Source organism: Chiroxiphia lanceolata, chromosome 22 (genome assembly GCF_009829145.1).
Source record: "Chiroxiphia lanceolata isolate bChiLan1 chromosome 22, bChiLan1.pri, whole genome shotgun sequence".
Lineage (NCBI taxonomy): Eukaryota > Metazoa > Chordata > Aves > Passeriformes > Pipridae > Chiroxiphia > Chiroxiphia lanceolata.
Window position 1 is genome coordinate 1,987,182 of NC_045658.1, and position 18,362 is coordinate 2,005,543.

The 18,362-nt window shown below is 54.8% G+C and overlaps 1 protein-coding gene across 3 annotated transcripts in view; it reads right to left on the reverse strand.

The window, feature by feature from the left end:
- Positions 1-921: 921 nt before the first annotated feature.
- EPHA8 (EPH receptor A8) overlaps positions 922-18,362 on the reverse strand; it is a 47,684-nt gene continuing 30,243 nt past the window's right edge. Inside the window, exons 4-17 of one of the 3 annotated variants that reach the window (XM_032709183.1) lie at positions 15,389-15,544; positions 13,752-14,087; positions 11,408-11,532; positions 11,114-11,276; positions 10,286-10,382; positions 9,589-9,656; positions 8,982-9,107; positions 7,989-8,174; positions 7,339-7,400; positions 6,734-6,943; positions 5,343-5,492; positions 3,941-4,131; positions 2,807-2,962; positions 922-1,422 (exon numbers count right to left, since the gene is read on the reverse strand). In XM_032709183.1, coding sequence (XP_032565074.1) covers positions 1,308-1,422; positions 2,807-2,962; positions 3,941-4,131; positions 5,343-5,492; positions 6,734-6,943; positions 7,339-7,400; positions 7,989-8,174; positions 8,982-9,107; positions 9,589-9,656; positions 10,286-10,382; positions 11,114-11,276; positions 11,408-11,532; positions 13,752-14,087; positions 15,389-15,544 — 2,141 coding nt within the window. In that variant the 3' untranslated portion in view covers positions 922-1,307. Of the gene's footprint in view, positions 1,423-2,806; positions 2,963-3,940; positions 5,493-6,733; positions 6,944-7,338; positions 7,401-7,988; positions 8,175-8,981; positions 9,108-9,588; positions 9,657-10,285; positions 10,383-11,113; positions 11,277-11,407; positions 11,533-13,751; positions 14,088-15,388; positions 15,545-18,362 lie in introns of those variants that run through there. The other 2 variants (XM_032709182.1, XM_032709181.1) reach the window with 2 other exon arrangements.

An 18,362-nucleotide genomic window follows, 5' to 3' on the forward strand; every position in this document is an offset into this window, starting at 1 on the left:
GAGGCTTCTGTGCTTTGAGACCATTTTTGTGTACTTAACTTCCTATTTCAGTAAAACAGTTCCCAAACCCATAGAAAATTGTATTTACACCCCCCAAAAAAACTTGCCCAGCCCACAGCCTGCCCCTGTCCCCAGTTCATCTGCAGCTCTGCAGCCAGCTCAGCCTCTTGGACCAGCTCCACATGTCTTCAGAGGCATCAGGTAAGCTTGCCCAAAGAGATACTCCTGTGGGGAAGAGGAGGGATGTGGAGGACCCTCCACCCTCCCAGTCACTGGGGTCACCAGATGGGTAGTGGTGGAGATCCTCTGTGCCCAGAGCCCCTGTCCCCAGACACAGGACTCTGCAGCTGGAAATGCTGGCAGGACCCCTCTCTGCAGGTGACCTGGCAGAAGAGTTTGGCAGAAGTTTCTCTGTCTCTCCATCATGTAAGACGGGAGCACAGTCTCCCACTCCTCTCTGTTCTAAAGGAGGCCAGGATGGTTCTGCTGGTGGAGAAACCTGAGCTTGTGGCCCTAGAAAATGTGCCTGGGCTGCCCTGGTTGGCTGTGCTGGATCCAGGGAGAAGCTGTCCTGGTGGGTTGAAGAGGGAGAGAGTGTCCTGCTGCACCCTGGGGACTTCTTGAGGTTCCAGGCAGCAGGCCCTGGACAACTCTCCTCCACGCTGGGAAGTCTCCTCTGAAGGCAGAGCCAGCTGTTCCTGGCAGTCCCACCTTGTACTCTGTCCCCTGCCCTCCTGTGCTTGGCAGAGATGGACTGTGAAGTCACCTGAAGGCTGGTGCAGTTCAGGACATCCAGGCTGGAGTACACTGGGAGGTACTGGGAGGTACTGGGAGGCTGTGTGGCATCCTGTGAAGCCCTGCTCAGTTCAGAGATCCAAGGAACACCCCAGCTGCCTGATCCAAAGGAGCTGTGTGCCATGGCAAGCCCAGTCCCACTCCTCCTGGTATTGCTGATGTGTCTGATAACCCTCCACCTGCAGGTGTAGCTGGGACCATCCTGCTGTGTGAAGGGGTTTCCACCCGCCCCGAACAGTCGTGTGGAGACCCCCAGTCCCACAGGGACATAGTAGAGAGGCATGACATGTCCCTAGCCCACTTGGAAGGCTGCTCCCTCCTTCAGGTGGGAGAAGGAGGCAGCAGGACCACCGAGGTATCTGGAATGCCACGTTTCCACCCATGCTGAAATCAGAGATGCTGGCAGGGTTCCAGCTCCTGGTCTGGTGCCCCTTTTCCCGCTCACTACCCTGCTGCCCCTTTGCCAGGGTAAGTGTTAAGGAATGCCCAATGTGTGTCTGCGGAGCTGGTGATCAGAGATGTCTCCTGGGGCCGTTTGTGTTCAGCAGCTGGGATCTCATGGCCTGGATGCTGCTCAAGATCTTCTTCTGGTGGCCCATCATGGTGATGCCCAGACTCCGAACATCCCTGGAGAACAAAGACACTGCCAGACAAAGACACCTGTGCCAGACCCCATGGAGACAACTGCACCCCATGGACCAGTCAGGGGGCCCCGGCCTGGCTCCTCTCCCCTTGCCCATCAGCACAAGGCTGGTCCTGCTGAGGGCCCACGGGCATCCTCCCAGACAGAGAGGTTGCCATTCCCTCGGGTGCATCCTCCTGACAGGGCCACTGTGACAGCCCTGGGGGGAGCAGGAGCAGGAGGGGGATCACTCCTGACAGGCTGGTAGGTGACAAGATCGATGCTCTGAAATTGGATTCAGTTTTAGTGAGATGCCCTCAGATAACCCAGTCAGAAAGACGGATGAATGATGAGCCTTCCACACTCAAAAGCTTCCCTGATGTGCATGAGAAACAAGGATCACTATCAGCTCAATCCCACAGCAAAGGCCCTGTGTACAGCCCCTGATTGATGCACATGACAGCCCCTCTGTCTGTCTTCCCTTTCCTTGCCTCCTTCTCCACCTGCCACACCTCAACCAAGGTGTGCACTGGCACATCCTTCCTGAGCCACAGGGACCACTATCCAGCAGCTCCAAGCCTTTTGACAGGGAACAAGTCTCCTTAGAGGCAGAAAAGGTTGTTGCCAGCCCTGTTTCTAATGGTAACAGCAAGGGATGGGGGATGTAAGACTAGGGTAGGAGCAGGTATAGTTGCCTTCTTTCCTGATACTACTTGGATGTTCCCTCCTGGAAACTCCCCAGACAGGTGGGAGATCAAGCTCCTTACAGCAGGAGGAGGAGGATAGTGAGACACATCTCCTGCCCTCCTTACTTAACCCAGCCTTGGTCATGTGTCAAAGACCTTCCACTTCCCCTGAGGCCTGGACGGTGCCTCCCTGCCTGGCTGCACTGTGCAGGGAGCCAGTCCTGTGCATGGGGGGTCTCAAAAAGCTCCAAGGTAACTCCCAGCTCCATTTGTTTCCTGGTGATCCCAGAGAAGCTGTGCACTATGGCACAGCCACACTCTGGTCCAGAAATGCCTTTTGCAGGGGAATTGAAGGTGAGAAGCACAAGGAGTCAGCAACCTCCTGCCTGTCCCTGCTGTGACCAGGAGGTTGGGTTGAGCGACCTCCCGAAGCACCCAAATTACCTACGGGCCTCTAGTGACATTGGAGAGCCACAGGAGGTGACTTGGTGCTCACACCCTCTCAGTGCAACTCCCACACCTTCTCTCGAAGCCCAGCATGGCCTTGGACATTGTCCCAGGTCTCAACACCGTTTCCATAGGGATGTGGTGAGGCACCAGGGACCAACCAGAGCAAGCCAGCCAAGGCAGAACGGTCACTGTTTGGGGCTAGTGTGTCAGTGCAGGGACACTCAGGCAGTGCTGTTTGCTCTCTGGCACTCACTCGATGTTCATGCGCATCACCATGCCCAGGGAGGAGTACCCGGCCATGGCAAAGTTGTCCCGGTAGTGCCCCAGCCGGATGGAGTCCAGCCAGTCCTCCACAGTCAAGCAGCTGGTCAGGTCGAGGAGCCCCCTGTCCGAGTGTGTTTGGGTGAACCTGGGAGCAGGACAGAAGGGGTTAGACCAGGAGGTGTTGGTCTGAACTGACCAGGCTGTGAGGTCCAACTGAATGCACCTGAAGAATCACAGAATCACTAAGACTGGAAAAGCCCTCTAAGGTCGTGGAGTCCAACCATTAACTCAGCACTGCCATCTTTACCACTAAACCATGGACCCAAGGGCCACATCCACACATCTTTTAAGTCCCTCCAGGGATGGTGACTCTACCACTGGCCTGGGCAGCCTGTGCCAGTGCCTGACCACCCTTTCCATGAAGGAATTATCCTCAGTATCCAATATAAACCTCCCCTGACACAACCTGAGGCTGTTTCCTCTTGACCTGTCACTTGTTCCCGGGGAGCAGAGTTTGACTCCCACCTGGCTCCACTCTCCTGTCAAGGAGTTGGAGAAAGCGAGAAGGTCCCCCCTGAGCCTCCTTTCCTTCAGGCTGAGCCCCCCCAGCTCCCTCAGCCACTCCTCAGATGACTGACTCTTCAGACCCCTTCCCAGCTCCCTTACCCTCCTCTTGACATGCTCCATCCCTTCAATGTCTGTCTTGTCACAAGGGGCCCAAAACCGACCCTGGGATTTGAGGGGCCTCATTAGTGCCCAGCATGGGGGGACAGTCACTGCCTTGGTCTCCTGGCCACACTATGGCTAGTACAAGCCAGGTGCCACTGGCCTTCTTGGCCAGCTGGGCACACACCTGCGACCCTGCAGGGCAGGACAGAGAGAGCCCTCACAGGCTGCTAAGAGCAGAGTATGGGCACTGCTGCACATACTTGACCTCGGCATGGGGATGCCACAGTTGGGAGCAAGGCAGTGAAGTGCAGGAAGCTTCCCACTGCCCCCCACGACCTGTGCCCGTGGGCCCTGTGCGTGCCCGTGGTCTCGAGGGAAGCCATTAGTGCTAGAGCTGAGCTGAAATATCCCTTATACCCACAACACAGGGGGATAAGAGATGCTCTGCCCTCACCTGTTGACGGTGGCTGTGCACTTGAGGTTGTCAGGGTTGCGGATCAGCTTGTCCAGGATGCAGACGATCTGGGAGAAGCGCGGCCTCTCGCTGCGCTCCTTCTGCCAGCAGTCCAGCATGAGCTGATGCAGGGTGGTGGGGCAGCCCATGGGGGCAGGCAGGCGGTAGCCTTCCTCCACAGAGTTAATGACCTGCAAGGAAGCCACACAACCCACAGTGGAGCTGCACCCCCACCGCGCTCCCAGACCCCCCCCCAGATGGGAAGATCCCTGATGCCTGAGCTGAGCTGCTGGGGCCGTCACACAGGGAGCAGAGCTAAGCTTCATGCTCAACGACAGGGAATTGTTCTGTGCAGGAATCACTGCTATGGCAGCAGAGCTATTTAGAGGTCCAGTGGCCTAAAATATTGCAGCTTCCCTCCAGCAGACAAGCCACAAGGGCTGGACTCACACTTGGTTGTTCTACAGCCACTCTTCAGCAAGGCTGGAAGAAACCCTGTTTGAAGGAATTGTGTGGAGGAGGTAGTGAAGCCACTGCATTCGTGCCCTGCTGTCACCAAAGCCACTTTTAAAATAATAACAACACTAGGAAAAGTGGAGGCTCTCAGGACTCCCAAAACAGGGTGAAGCTTACAGTCCCCACAGGTAAAAAAAAAAAAAAAAAAAGGAGTCCTGTGGTTCTTCACAGTCAAAATACTTGTTTTATTGCCTCCTTTTGGAAATTTTGAGCCCAGGTTGTACTCAGGATTATAACTTAGATTATAACAGATTTTATGCTACTCTTGAGGTGAGAGTGGCCTCACATAACTCAGACAAGCCCAAAACCTACAGCTGGGTGGTGCCAGCCTGAGGCTCTCAGCAGCCTCACCTGGGCAGTGGAAGGGATGGGCCCTCAGCACCGGGACTGGCAGGATCATGCAGTGGGACTGCAGTGACCCCAGGGAAGCCCTGACTCCTTCCAGAGACTGGGAAACTTGGCACAACATGTGCTGAATCTCTCCAGCCAGCATAAAAGGCTTGTCCAGAGCAGCAGGCAGGGCTGGGGACACCCATGGTGCACACAGCCAGGATGGCAGGAACCTCCCTGCTGCATTCATACCAGGGGCTTGAGTCAGGATAACGGGCAGGATTGGAAAGGGCCAGCACGTAGGTTTGGTCACTTGGGTCACCTTGCCAACAGCAGCCAGGAGCCACAGGGCTGCAAAGAGTGCGCGGTGCAGGCAGGGACAGCGCTCTGCTGTCCCCACAGAGGGGACAAGCACGCTGTGCACAGCCCTGCAGGGACGTGAGGAGAGGCAAGAGCTGACCTTTGGGCCCCTTTTGCCCAGCCCCGTGCTGGGCTGGCCTGGGGCAGGGCCGGAGGAGGGGCAGGCTGGTCCCCGCGCCGCCCTGCGCCCACTCACGTCCCGGTTGGTCATGTTCCAGTAGGGCCGCTCGCCGTAGGCCAGCACCTCCCACATGACGATGCCGTAGCTCCACACGTCGCTGGCCGAGGAGAACTTGCGGTACGCGATGGCCTCCGGAGCCGTCCAGCGGATGGGGATCTTCCCCCCCTGGAAAACCAAGCCACAGTGGAGGCTCAGAGCAGGCAGTGCTCAGCATCCCGACCTCTGCACCCAGGACAAGCGAAAAGCTGGGGTGGTGTCCTCTGGAAAGGACTGAGAAGGACAACCCATACGAGAGAAGCCCAGAAGTGTAAGTGAAGGATGACTTCAAGGTGTTTCCAGTAGAGCAAGGAGAACACTGCACCTATTTTACAAAGTCTTCCTGCACAATTCTGTCCCTCGGTGCTCAGGTTATAGGAATTCAAAGTGAGGAAGTGGACCCCAGGGCTACCAGAGCGTGCAAGCATGGAGCTGACATTGGGCGTGGGCAGAGAGCCTGACTTGAGCAGACAAGGAAAGGGATGGAATGTGCTCCCTGTTCCTCCTTGCTTTGGCAGGCAAGCACTGAAGAGGATGGCGTGTTGAGATGCTGACAAAAATCAGCAATATATGGACTAGGAATACACTTAAGCTGGAATGTGGTTACCAGCCACCCAAAGAGGAAAGTTGTGGAATAGGGAACATTGGGTGGTTCCCAGAGCATGTGGGACAGGAATGCTATGTCATCCACCAGAGGTGTGCCAGGGGAGCACACTAATTCTTTTCATGGCCAAAAGAAGAGTAAAAAGAGCTCTTTCTATTTAATGTAATTTACGTATTTCATGAAAATGTATTTGATTTTGCTTCTGTTAACCTCCCATGGAGGAGCACATCTAACTCCAGAGCTGTCGGGTTGGTCAGAAAAATCTCAAAATGGCTTCACAGACACAAGTGTCCTACATAAAACAAAATCACAGGTTGCAAAACCAATTCCCACTTTTCCCACATCCATGAATGAGGCAGAGTCACATGTTAAAACAATACTGAAGAGTGGACCAGGACATGAACCTACGGACCAATGGCTCTAGGATAGCTGAGGAGTGGATGGAGCTGCACAGTCTTGGGAAGGACTCCAACAGGGACATGTAGGCCGCATGTGCCCATAGGAGCAGCTGGCCAAGGATGTTTATCAACTCCCTGCCCTCCCATCCTGCTTCTCTGTTCACTGCACACTCATTCTGGGATGTCCCTGTGTGAAGGACAAGGCATTAAGGCTCTGAAGCTCTTTGAGTTCAAGCTGCTGGTCCCAAACGCCAGCACAGAGGTGACATTGCCATTTCTGCCCTACCTATTTTGACCTGAGAGTCCCTAACTTTTCCATCTGTCAGGGCAATAACAGCCAGCAAGGACTGACACAGGGAGCCACCCACCGTGGTGGTGTAGGCAGCGTCGGGGTCGTCCTCCAGGATGCGGGAGAGGCCAAAGTCGGACACTTTGCAGACCAGGTTGCTGTTGACCAGGATGTTTCGGGCAGCCAGGTCCCGGTGCACGTAGCCCAGGTCCGACAGGTACCTCATGCCCGCTCCGATGCCACGCAACATCCCCACCAGCTGGATGATGGTGAACTGCCCGTCGTGTTTCTGGAAAGGAAAAAAAAAAACCCAGTTTCATTTGTGGTTTTCACCGGCACCCTGTTGCTGCTGCTGTCATTAAACCAGCCCCCCCAGTGCCTCTCATTTTTGGCTTAGTGCCTCCTCTGACCCCCGTACCTCCCACCTGTCCCCTGCCCATTTCCTGCCCTCTCAGTGCCTCTGACATGTGCTCAGGCAGTTGTCTCTGCCTTTCCAGTGCCACTCCAGGGAGCCAGACATGATGCCTGGAGCCTGTGTCTGCTGGAGAGGTGAGAGCCCAGCACACACAGCTCTCCCACAGGGCTTGCAGTGGCTGCGAGGCTGAGGACAAGGAACCAGCCTTTCCTCCAGCCGCTCAGCCCAGGGGGATGTGCAATGAATAAAAACACAGCCTTGCTCCTTACCCTGAGGAAGGTGTCTAGCGAGCCGTTCTCCATGTATTCAGTAACAATCATTACCAATTTGCCTGCAGAAGACAAGGGAGGTCAAGTTAGCAGAGAAGTCACCTTCCTCTGGGAAGCCAAGTGACAAGTTTTTACTGGGAGAGACGTGAATCCGGGCCCGTGGGTCTCATGCAGCCCCTCAGAGTGGTCTCACCCCTGCATTTGGGCACCACTGGCAAAACAGTGGGGATGTGGCAGTAACCCAGTCAGGTACCCCCTCCCTCCAGGTGCTACTGATGTGGATAGGTCAGCTTTGTTATCCTGCTGAAATTTGCATGCCATTAGCATAACGCTTTGCATTAGAATGTGTCTTTTTGAAGGAGGACTTTCAAATTATGATTCAATACAGGCAGCCTTTAAAATAAATGCTATTGAGTAGGACATCTCCCAAACCAATAACCCTGACCTGGAGCACACTGAGGAGCGAGGTGGGAAGTTTGTCCTGTGAGTGGGGGTGAGGTGGAGGGCACCTCAGGTAAATGGATATCTGAAAAGCCACGGGGCAGCTGAGGGATGGAGTGCACCTAAAGCGAGCCCTGACCCACATCCCTCAGGTTGCCCACAGGGAAATACATCCCAGCTCTGCCCCACCATCCCTTCCAGCCACATACTCCTGGTCACCACCCCTTCCAGGTGGATGACGTTGGGGTGGTCGAACTGTGCCATGATGCTGGCCTCGCTCAGGAAGTCCCGTCTCTGCTTCTCCGTGTAGCCTGCCTTTAGTGCCTTGATGGCCACGGGAATCTCCCTCTTCCCTGGCAGCTTCAGGCGGCCATAGCACACCTCTCCAGACTCCCCTGCAAGACAAGGCAAGGTGAGGGCACGGAGAGCTCCTCAGCTTCTCGCACTCACCTACCAACACCATGAATCACCCATCTACCAGCACGCTCACAGCCCCCTCTGGATTTCACTGTGGATTTCAATCCCCTCCAACCCCTCCGGAATTCAGTCCTCTGAAAGAACTGCCCAGTGCTGGAAGGGTGGGAACATCAGAAATCACCTCTGTCTGCTGCCTCTTCCTAAAGGCGATGGGCCAAGAGCAGTGACTACAGTAGCACTTGCTTTACTGCTTTTAATGAACAAATGTGGGAGTCTCAGGGCAGCAAGGATGACCCCCATCCAGGCTTCCTCATGCTGCTCTGGGTTAAGTCCTTGGGGTGCTGCTAGTGAAGCTCCAGCTCCATCTCTGCCCCATGCTTCCCTGCAAGCCCTGTTCCTATGCAAAACTCCCTTTTGTGCTGAAAATTCACCATTTCACTTACAGTTTCATTTGCATCTTGTCACCCCAGGTTTCAAAGCAGGGTGGCACGTTGGAGCACCCACATGGGACAGGCTGGACCATCTGCTGTGTCGGCCTGAGCCGTCGGTGCCACACCTGCTGACAAGCAGCTCCCCTGGCACCAGGCTGCTTCCAGTGGGTTCATTTCACACACCAAAACCCCCACTCTATCCATGGTTTTGGCATCACGAGGATAAGGAGCAGATGAAGCCCCCCAGCTGAGCACTGCTGTGGTCCCAGCAGGCCACGGACAGGGCACAACCTCAGATCATGAGTTTCCCTGGGCAGACACGATGCAAAGAGGCAGCTGGGCCCCGGGACTCACCAGACCCAATGACCTTCTCGATCTTGATCCGGGAGGCCTCTATTTCCCGGGTGAACTCATGCACGGCCTGGCAGGGGTCCTCGTAGGCGTGGGGATCCACATAGAACTTGGACTCAGGGAACTTCACTGCCAGGTTTCAAAGGGGAGAGAGGAGAACAGCTCTCTCAGGCAGCCCCACGGGAAGGAGGGGTACCCAGCAGCCGGGCAGATGATGGGCAGGGGCAGGATTTCAAGGGTCAACAGGCTGAAGGGTCACAGGGGTGCAGCCCAAGGAATCCTAAGTCACTCTTTGGCATAGCAGTCTCCTCAGAGCAGCCCAGGACCTGGATTCCCAAGTGTTCTCCATGTGATTGTCCCTCTCCATCACCCCCCTCCCCTCCCTGCTGTCTGAGATGATCCTGCTTCAATCTCATGGCACGTTGTTTAACCCTTCAACCCCATTACCAGCCCCTGAAATCAGAGCCCCTCTCAGTTCTCCTAAGGCATGTTCACAGAAGCAGGCAGGAGTCAAAACCCTTCCCCCTGGAAACCACAGGAATATCAGGGGGTAACAGCCCACCTCTGTGACCACTCACAGGGCTGGAGTTCTTCACAAGGAGAGTCCTACCTTGCCCATTCTGATAATGCATCTTCTCCTCATCAGAGTCCTGGAAAGCCTTGCTGTACCCGCAGTGCCTGCCACGGGGGGACAAGGGTCAGAAGAGATGCCCCTGTCCCTCACTCCCACAAGCATCCCAAAGGCAGGGTGAAAGGCAGTGCATGCCAGGGCTGTGGGCAGCCCAGGAGGAGCTGCATCCCTGTGCCTTGCTGGACTGACACTTTGGCCTGGATTGAGGTACTTTCCAGGTGCTCTCCAAGGCTTGGCAGTGCTTAAAGCTGCAGTCCTTTTGGGCTGTATGCCTGGGCTCCACATGCCTGGCTCAGCCATGTAGCACAGAATTCCTTAGATCAGTCTGATGTCAAAAAACTCTCTCCCCTCCTGACCCACCTCCAGCCCATCCAGTCAGCCCTTGTACTGGTAGTAGTACTGGTACTGGTATTGTTATTGCTAGTGCCACTGATAATCCATATATTATATATATTATAGTGTATATATACTAATTTATTGCTATTCTGCCTGCTGGCATTAGAGGAAGATCTGGAAACTGGCTCTGCCGCAGGGAAAGCGGTGACCCCTAAATGAAGTCTCTTGGCTGCTTATTAACCCCTGACCCGTGGATGCTCTGCACAAACCGAAAGGAGAAAAGTTGTGCTCAAGTTCTCCCATCCCTCCTGTCCCTCTCTGGCCTCCAGAAAACTTTTACCTCTTCTTGCAGATCAGGACCACCAGCAAGGCGACGAGGCCAGTGATGAGCGTCAGGCAGATCCAGACAATCGTCATCGTGTCGTAGCGGAGGGACACTGGGAGAAGCAGGGTAGGAAGGAGGTGAGCTGGGGTAGGGAATGCTCTGCTGAGCTCAGAAAGGTACCTACCACAATGGGGTCATGGTCTTCAAAGATAAAACACTATCCCTACCCATTCCCAGCTTTCGGTCTCTCTCAGCATATGGGGACCATTTACACGTGGGGAAAATAAGCAGAGATCAAAGAAAGCCATGGTGACACAGAAAATCAGCACAGAGAGGAGCTTGATGCCCCAGGACCTTTCCAGGTTTTCCCTGCCCTAACTGCTATGTCCTTCCTCCCTCTTCTTTCTAGTGTATAAGCATAGAATCACAGAATCCTTGAGTTTGGAAAAGACCTCTAAGATCACCGAGTCCAACCACTAACCCAGCACTGTCAAGCCCATCACTAAACCTTGTCCCCAGGTGCCACATCCACATGCCTTTTAAACACTTCCAAGGCATGGTGACTCCACCAGTGCCCTGGGCAGTCTGTTCCAATGGCTGACCACTCTTTCAGTGAAGAAATGTTTCCTAATATACAATCTAAACCTCCCCTGCTGCAACTTGACACTGTTTCCTCTTGTCCTAAGTGTCTGAGGAGGCAAACCTCAAGCAATCCCTTCAGGCTGAAGTGCCTCCAGGCTCCCTGTTTGTGTGACAGAGGAACAACGGCCATGGAGAAGGGCATCACCATCCTCCATGCCCCCTGCCCCACACTTCCCACACGCCAAAACTGCACACACTCACCTGGCTTCCCTGTTTCCACCTCCACAGTCTGACTGAACCTCCCGCAGCCGGCCGAGGTGCGAGCCCGAACCTGGAAGATGTAGCGGGTTGCAGGCTTGAGCCCAGAGATGGTGGCAGTGGTGCTCTTGGATTTCAGAGTCGAATAGCTCTGCATTTCCTTGTCCTGGGGGAAAAAAAAGCAACGCCAAAAACCTCACTGCATCAGCACAGCGACCACAAAGCCTTCCAAAGAAGCCTCTGGTGCGAGGCTGGCTGGTGGCAGGGACTGGTCTGCAGCAGCAGGCTCAGCGTTACCTTCTCGTAGTACTTGATCTCATACTCCAGGATGATGCCATTGGGCTGGTCTGGCTCTTGCCACAGCAAGGTGACACTGTTCTGGCCCGTGCTCTCCTGATGCACCACCACCACCTGCGACGGGGCTGGGGATGCAGACACAGCGTGTTAGGGGTCTGCTGAGGGGGTACTGTGGAGGGGTGGGACAGAAGGAGACAGCAGCAGGGAAGGGTGGAACTGGAGCCCCAGGCAGGACCCCTGGTTTAAACCAGGTGTCTGGTTTAATTAAAGCCATGTGGAGACAAGTGCTGTGATGGGAGCTGAAAACAGGCTTTTCCTTGCTTCAGCTGCCTCGATCTCTTTCCCATGGAGTAAGCAGCTCTGAGGAGATGAGAGGAGGGCACTGTCCCAGCACAGGTAGGAGGGGACACTGGTGTTTTGTTGTGATCTGGAGCCAGAAAGAAGAAGGGGCAGTGGGGTTGGTCCTCTACCAGGACCCTGACCCCTCTTGTCCCACATGGGGTAACAGGAGAGGGGGGGGAAGAGAGAATGGGGAGATGATAAACGCCCAGAGGGCATGATAATGAGCACAGGGTTTAAGCATAAGCCTAAAGGTGTCCTGAGTGTGCTTTTCTGCCCTGAGACACTTGTCACCTTCCCAAGCCTGAGCTGGGAGCTTGTGAATCAGTTCTTGAACCTGCCATGTCCCAACTGGAGCTGTCACAGCTGGAGGAACCAACTCACCAGCCTCTTTTCCCACTGGAAAATTTCCCACTGGGAGTTGCCCAGAGAGTGCAGTGGCTACTGTGATGGCCAGGTGCAGCTATTGGGTCCAACTCACTGGAAGGGCTGAGGCACCTCTTGTGTGCTGAACTGATGGGGGAAAATGGGATGTGGCAGCTCTAGGGAAGACAGAACTGTCGTGGCTGTGCCTGCAGTACAGGGGTGTCATTGGAGCAGCACAGACACTAAAAGAGGCCACAGGGGCTGCAGCAGCAGTGGGGTACCCAGGGACTGAAAAGCAGCAGTTTTAGCTCAGTTCTGCCTCCTCTGAGAAGCAGAAAACGCTGTTGGTGCACAGTACCCTGGGCAGATGGGACAGGGTGGGATGGTGGGAATTAGTTAAACTCCATGGGCACATGCAATGCCATTGCTCCAAACAGCCCCGGGGCATCTGTGCTGGATCTGCCTCAGCCTTGCTCAGCCATTGGGGCTGGAGGATAAGGATGACCAGCACCCAGCATGGGCAGCACCCCATGCAGTGCCTCAGGGGTTCCTCAGCCACCCTAGAACACAGGGGTGCTCTGCCATGGGCAGCAGCTGGAGCACTGCCCAGCATAGCAGACAAACTACCAAATTCCCAGTGCTGCTGGTTTCACATCACCTGCAGCACTTTGCAGCAGGGAGGTTGAAATGGGAATATTCAGCACTTCCTGACAGCATCTCCCTCGGAGGCATCAGGCTGAGGCAGCTCATCACCACTTGGAGGGATTGGGAGGGATCAAGCCAGCAGGACTGAGCCAATTCCACGTGCTGCACAAGTGCCACAGGCTGGCATTAGTGACAAAAGGGCCTGTTCTCATCCCAGTCATGAGATATTGCAGTGAGGCTCCCCAAGTTTCTCCCACTGACACCCCTGCCACGAGAGCAGAAGGGGTTCAGCATCACAGGAAGTTCTCGTGGGCTCATTTCAAACTGGGAGGATTAACAAGGAATGTCACTCCCTGCCCTGATCTCTCGCCCACCATGTGCTCCATGGAAAAGGGCTCTGGGAGATGCCCAGGTGACCCTGGAGCAAAGTCCTGTCCCACCTGGGCTAGAGCACTGCTCAGAGGAATTTTCTGGGGAAATAGCATTTTGCAGCAGGGGATTTGCAGAGGTGAGACGTGCATAGGAGATACTTTTCTAAGCAAACATTGCTGTCACCTGCCAGGGCCTGGCATTGGTGTGAGCTAAGAGCAGAGCACGAACTGCTGCCCAGCCCTTTGGGAAGGGACAGAAGGTTGGAGGAACAGCCTTAGAGATTCATGCTCCACTTAGTGTTCCTGTCAACAAAAAAGTGTTCTCTGTGCCCCTGTCTCCTGCAGAAAAGGAGCCTCCTACAGCAGCTGGAAGGGGAGGAGGAGGAAAAAGGACACCACGAACCAGAGAAGGGTAAGAGGTGCCTCGGGCAGCAGCTTGTCCCACCTCAGCTCCCTGAACCCACCTCCAGCAGCAGAGAGGACAGGGGTCACATCTCCCGGGGGTTCCAAGCCCATCACTAAACCAGCCCTTTGCTGTTAGAGCAGGTTCTGGCCCATCAGAGCAACATCAGCATCACCCACACAGGCAAAGGCTGGAGATGGGGGGTGTCTGCTCCTCCTACCTGCCTGGTTTGTCGTGATGTTGGCGACTGCGGCTCTCCTGGACTCCAGGCTGAGGTCGGAGACACCGTTCACGGCCTCCACCCAGAAGGAGTAGTTGGTGTGTGCCAGGAGGTTGGTGACAGTCAGTGCTCCCTGCACCAGGCTCATCTGCTGGGGCACGAAGCGGATGCCGCTGCCACAGGCCTCGCACGGCCCCGTGTCCCCCGCGCAGCGCCGGCACAGCACGTTGTACACCACGTCGGCACGGCCCCCCTTGTCCAGGGGGGGACCCCACTCCAGGGTCACCGAGGTGCCGTTCACGCTGGAGATCAGGTTCACAGGAGCAGAGGGAGGGCCTGGGAGAGAAGAGGAGGTTCAGGCAGAGCAGGGGGTGCTGGGGTGTTGGGAATGGTGGAGCGTGGGACCGACAGAGAGATGCACCCTGGGTATTTTGGGTTTGTGCCTGAGCGTACAAACGGTGCTGCAGGGAACACAGAACTGCCCAGGGAGAGGAGTGCTCCGAACACAAGACAGCAAAGACACAGACAGGGCTAAGGGTGAAGTGCCATGGCTCAGGATGCCAAATGCCAGACAGCGAGAGCGGATGTTTGTTCTGGGGGAAGCAGGAAGCAGAGGTGATGCATGAAGCTTTTGGAGGAAGAGCCAAGGTGTTGATGAGCTGGATATGCTCATCCAAAGGGAAGGGAAAACTCACATTTCCTGGAAAGATTAATAAACTTGGGTGGATATCCCCTAGGGAAACACAAGTTGGATGTTGTTGACCTGTCTTTCACCCTGACCTCAGCCATCAGCCTCACGCCTTCCTGTCCTTCTGGACCAACTACAGAAAGGAGGACTCCTCCTGGGATGTCCTTGTCCACTTTTAATAGCACTGGGTCCCTCAAAGCAGCCAACTGCAAAGAGCTAAGCTAAGGCCTTAAAACAAGCCCTAGTGCCACTGTACACCCTAGAGAAGGAGAGCACAGCAACACTTGAGCTGCCCCAGTGGCTGCTCAGGGGTGTGAGACCATTCAGTGCACTTCTGCAAAGGAAAGCTGCAAATGTTGGAGCTGGAGGGGGAGGAGGGGGTAGAGGTGTGTTGGTTTCTTCTCCCAGGGAACAAGTGACAGGACCAGAGGAAACAGCCTCAAGTTGTGCCAGGGGTGGGTTAGATTGGGTATTAGAGAAAATTTCTTCCCAGAGAGGGTGGTCAGACATTGGAACAGACTATGCAGGGCAGTGGTAAAGTCATGATCCCTGGAAGCGTTCAGAAAACTTGTGGATATGGCACCTGGGGACATGGTTTAGTGGTGAACGTGCTGGTGGTGGTGCTGGGCTGACGGATGGACCTGATTTTAGAGGCTTCTCCAACCTTAATGATTCTATGATTCTAAGGCTCTGGCCAGGGATGTTTGGAGAGCAGGATGACACAGGATGAGGATGAGGACGACAGAGGCAGTGAGGAAGCTCCTGCCCAAACAGAGACTCGGGGTTGTAAGGCTCCAGTCGTAAGGCTCTAGAGCTCCTTGGGCAGCGTGCACAGGGGCAGGAGTGAGCCAGGCTCAGCCAGGGAGCAGCTGTTGTGCCCCAGGACGTGCCGCCTGCCCCTCTGCAGCGTTGGTGGCCACCAGGGCAGGGGGTCCTGGGGGGTACTCACGTGTGCAGGCGGCCGAGGGCGGGTCCTGCACCGCCCGGTAGAAGCTGCTGTCGCAGCGGCACACGCGGGCTGCCCGGCTCTCCGAGTGGCTGTGCAAGGGGCACTTGGCACACAGCTGGTCCCCAGGGGCCGACTTGTAAAATCCCAGCTGGCAGGCTGCAGGGGGAAGGGCAGAGGTTCAGAGGGGATCCCACCAGCACAAAGCTGGACCGTGCTCTCAACCTGGTGCGTGGGAAACCAGCCCTTCTCCCCAAGCGCCTGCCTGAGTCCCCTCCTGCTGTCCAGCTGCACACTGGGCTCTGTGAAAACTTTTGGCCCCCAGACTGCACCACTGCCATCCTGGCACCCGTTCCCCACTGCTCCACAAGCAAACTTGGGTGACTCTGCCGCTCCTGAGCTGCCTGCAAAGCTGCGGGTGTTTCCTTTGTGCCTGCTGTCCAAAGCTGTCCCCGGTGCAGCCACTGTCTGGCCCAAGGACAGGGAGTCCACTACCCACTCTCTGCGGAGGGACAGTGAGGACAAACGAGACAGCCTTGAAAAAAATGAGGGTTTTTTTTTTTCCTCCGACAAGCCAACCTGCCTGCAGTTTCTCTGCCGCCTCCTGATGCAGGAGCTCGTCCCACGCCGAGGCTCTGCTCCATCCTACCCCTCCTTTCCCAGCAGCCCCTCGGGTGGATCATTTGTCACACAAACAAACAGCTCGTCTCTCGTTAGGAAAATCGATTCGTTCAAGAGTGACATGTGGCATGTCAGGTATCTGGGGGCGGAAGGATCTGCCCTCTCTTGCCGATTTAGATTCCAAATAAGGAAAAGCAGGCTCTGTCTGGGTCCCAGTACTCATGAAGTACTTTTAGGACCAGTTACAATGATTCAAGGATTATTCCTGGCTCTGACTCATCTCTACTTTCCCCACTGAGGTAGTAATATCTTCATTTTCCTGTCTTTACATCCAGTGTCCAGATCTGCATGCAGCCTCAATTTTTGCTTCCAAGCATCTAGAAGGGTTTTGTTTGTGATCCACCTCCCCAGGGAGGCTGGGTCCCTCCATGCTGTTTGTTTTGTTTCTTGCTGATTCATTTTCTTTTTAATAACACTCCTTTCCTTGCCACAGATCTCCCTGTGGCAGGCAGATCAGCATATTCCACCCATCACACACTGCACAGTAATACAGGAGCCTTTTTATAACTGAGCTACTTTAGCAATGGCAGCTGAAGGCAGTGCTCCAGCCACACATGTCCCTGGTGTGGGGACCTCTTGCTGGTCCTTCTTCAGACTCTGTCACCAGTTTCTGTGGCACTTTGGCACCAAGTGCTCCTTTAACAGCAGGGGAGTGATACCACCAGTGCTGCAAGTGCCAGGGGTGGTATTGCAGGTTGATGTCACACCCTGCTACAGCACAGGCCAGCAGTTCCAGAGTTTGCTCCTGAACTCCTGCTCCTCCACTCCCCAAAGGCCATCAGAGCAAGGAGCAGAAATAGCTGAACTTTGGGATGCAAGGGAAGGCAGTTGTGAAATTGCAGCAGCTTGGGGGTGGCTTTGTTCCCCAGGTGTTTTCTCGGCACCTTTCACCTCCTCAAGGGCATCAGAAGAGGAGAGAACACAGGGGATGCAGATCTGGGGAGAGGTTTGCTGTCCCTTGCCAGTCACCCTAAGGACAGCCCAGGACATTTGCCAGGCTCCTGTGCTGACTGGTCATGCCACATGCCAAGAGATTCAGGGACTCTCTACCCTTGCCAAGAGACCTCTGATGCTGCATCACCCTCTGGTTTGCAGCCCTTTGGTTTTGGGTATAGGACTGAGATGAGTGCTGATACACCCTGTTCTCAGGTGATGACAAATTTGGGAAGTAGCCAGCTGGTGGAAACAAAACAAAACAAAACCAAAAACTCTGTGAATAAAATAAATCCATAAGAAAGAAAATTTCCCAGTTTTTCCATGTGGGAAAGGATGAAGACACAGAATGAGCACAGATGGGAGCTGAGCCATGGGACATTCACAGCTGGTTTTGGGCAGATGCAGGTCAGGAACTGCTGCCCTCAACTTGTGTGAATCTCCCTTGGACCTGCAAACCACCACCATCTCTAACCATGCAGCAACCAGCAACCAGGGACTTGTGATTCCAGAGGAACTGGAGTGGTTCCCTTCCACCAATATTTAACTAAGGGCAGAGAAATCAGTGCTACCTCGGGTATGGAGACACAGGCAGCAGGAAGGATGGGAACACGAAGTGCAGCAGATTTGCACGGAGCAATTGTAATCACTTAGCATTTAATGCTGTAAAAAACCCATTAATTACCTGTAGCAATGAGTCACAATTATTTTAGATGCACTCAAGGGGAAAATTATACTAAATGACAAATTGCAGGTGATTTTGTGTGCCAGGGCAGAGCCATCTCCTGGCACAGGGACAGCATGAGCACACAAGGAGGACTGGAGAGCACCTGGGGCTGGGGCAGGCACTGCTCAGGCAGGTTGTGAACCTCTGGGTATCTCAGTGCTTTAGAGGGAAGCAGAACACATGTGCAAAGCCTCTCACAGGAACAGGAGAGGGCACTAGCTCAAACCTGCACAAGATATGAAATCCCTACAGTACAGGATGCCAGGTATGTCCTGCTCTGGGTTGAGCTCTCTCATGCCAGGCCAGTGACACATGGAGGACCAGAACCTCCTGGGTTAGCTCTGGGAAGAGCAAACAGCAGAGAAGTGGCCAGCAGGAACAATTCAATCAATGCACCAGGTATAAAATCCACTGGTCTCCATAGCCATGGTTCTGGCAGCATACACAGAAGCCTCTCAAATCTGAAGCCTCCCACCAGTGAGGTTGTGCTGCTGTCTTCACTGCAGCCAACTACTGCCACCTGCCAGAAGTGCCCTCCCAGGAGCCCAGCAGAAGGTGGGGTTTTCTTTTTTTCCCCATTATTTTATTCAATTGATACCCTTGCTCTGTGTCTGAGGATCTCAGGTCCTGCCTCTT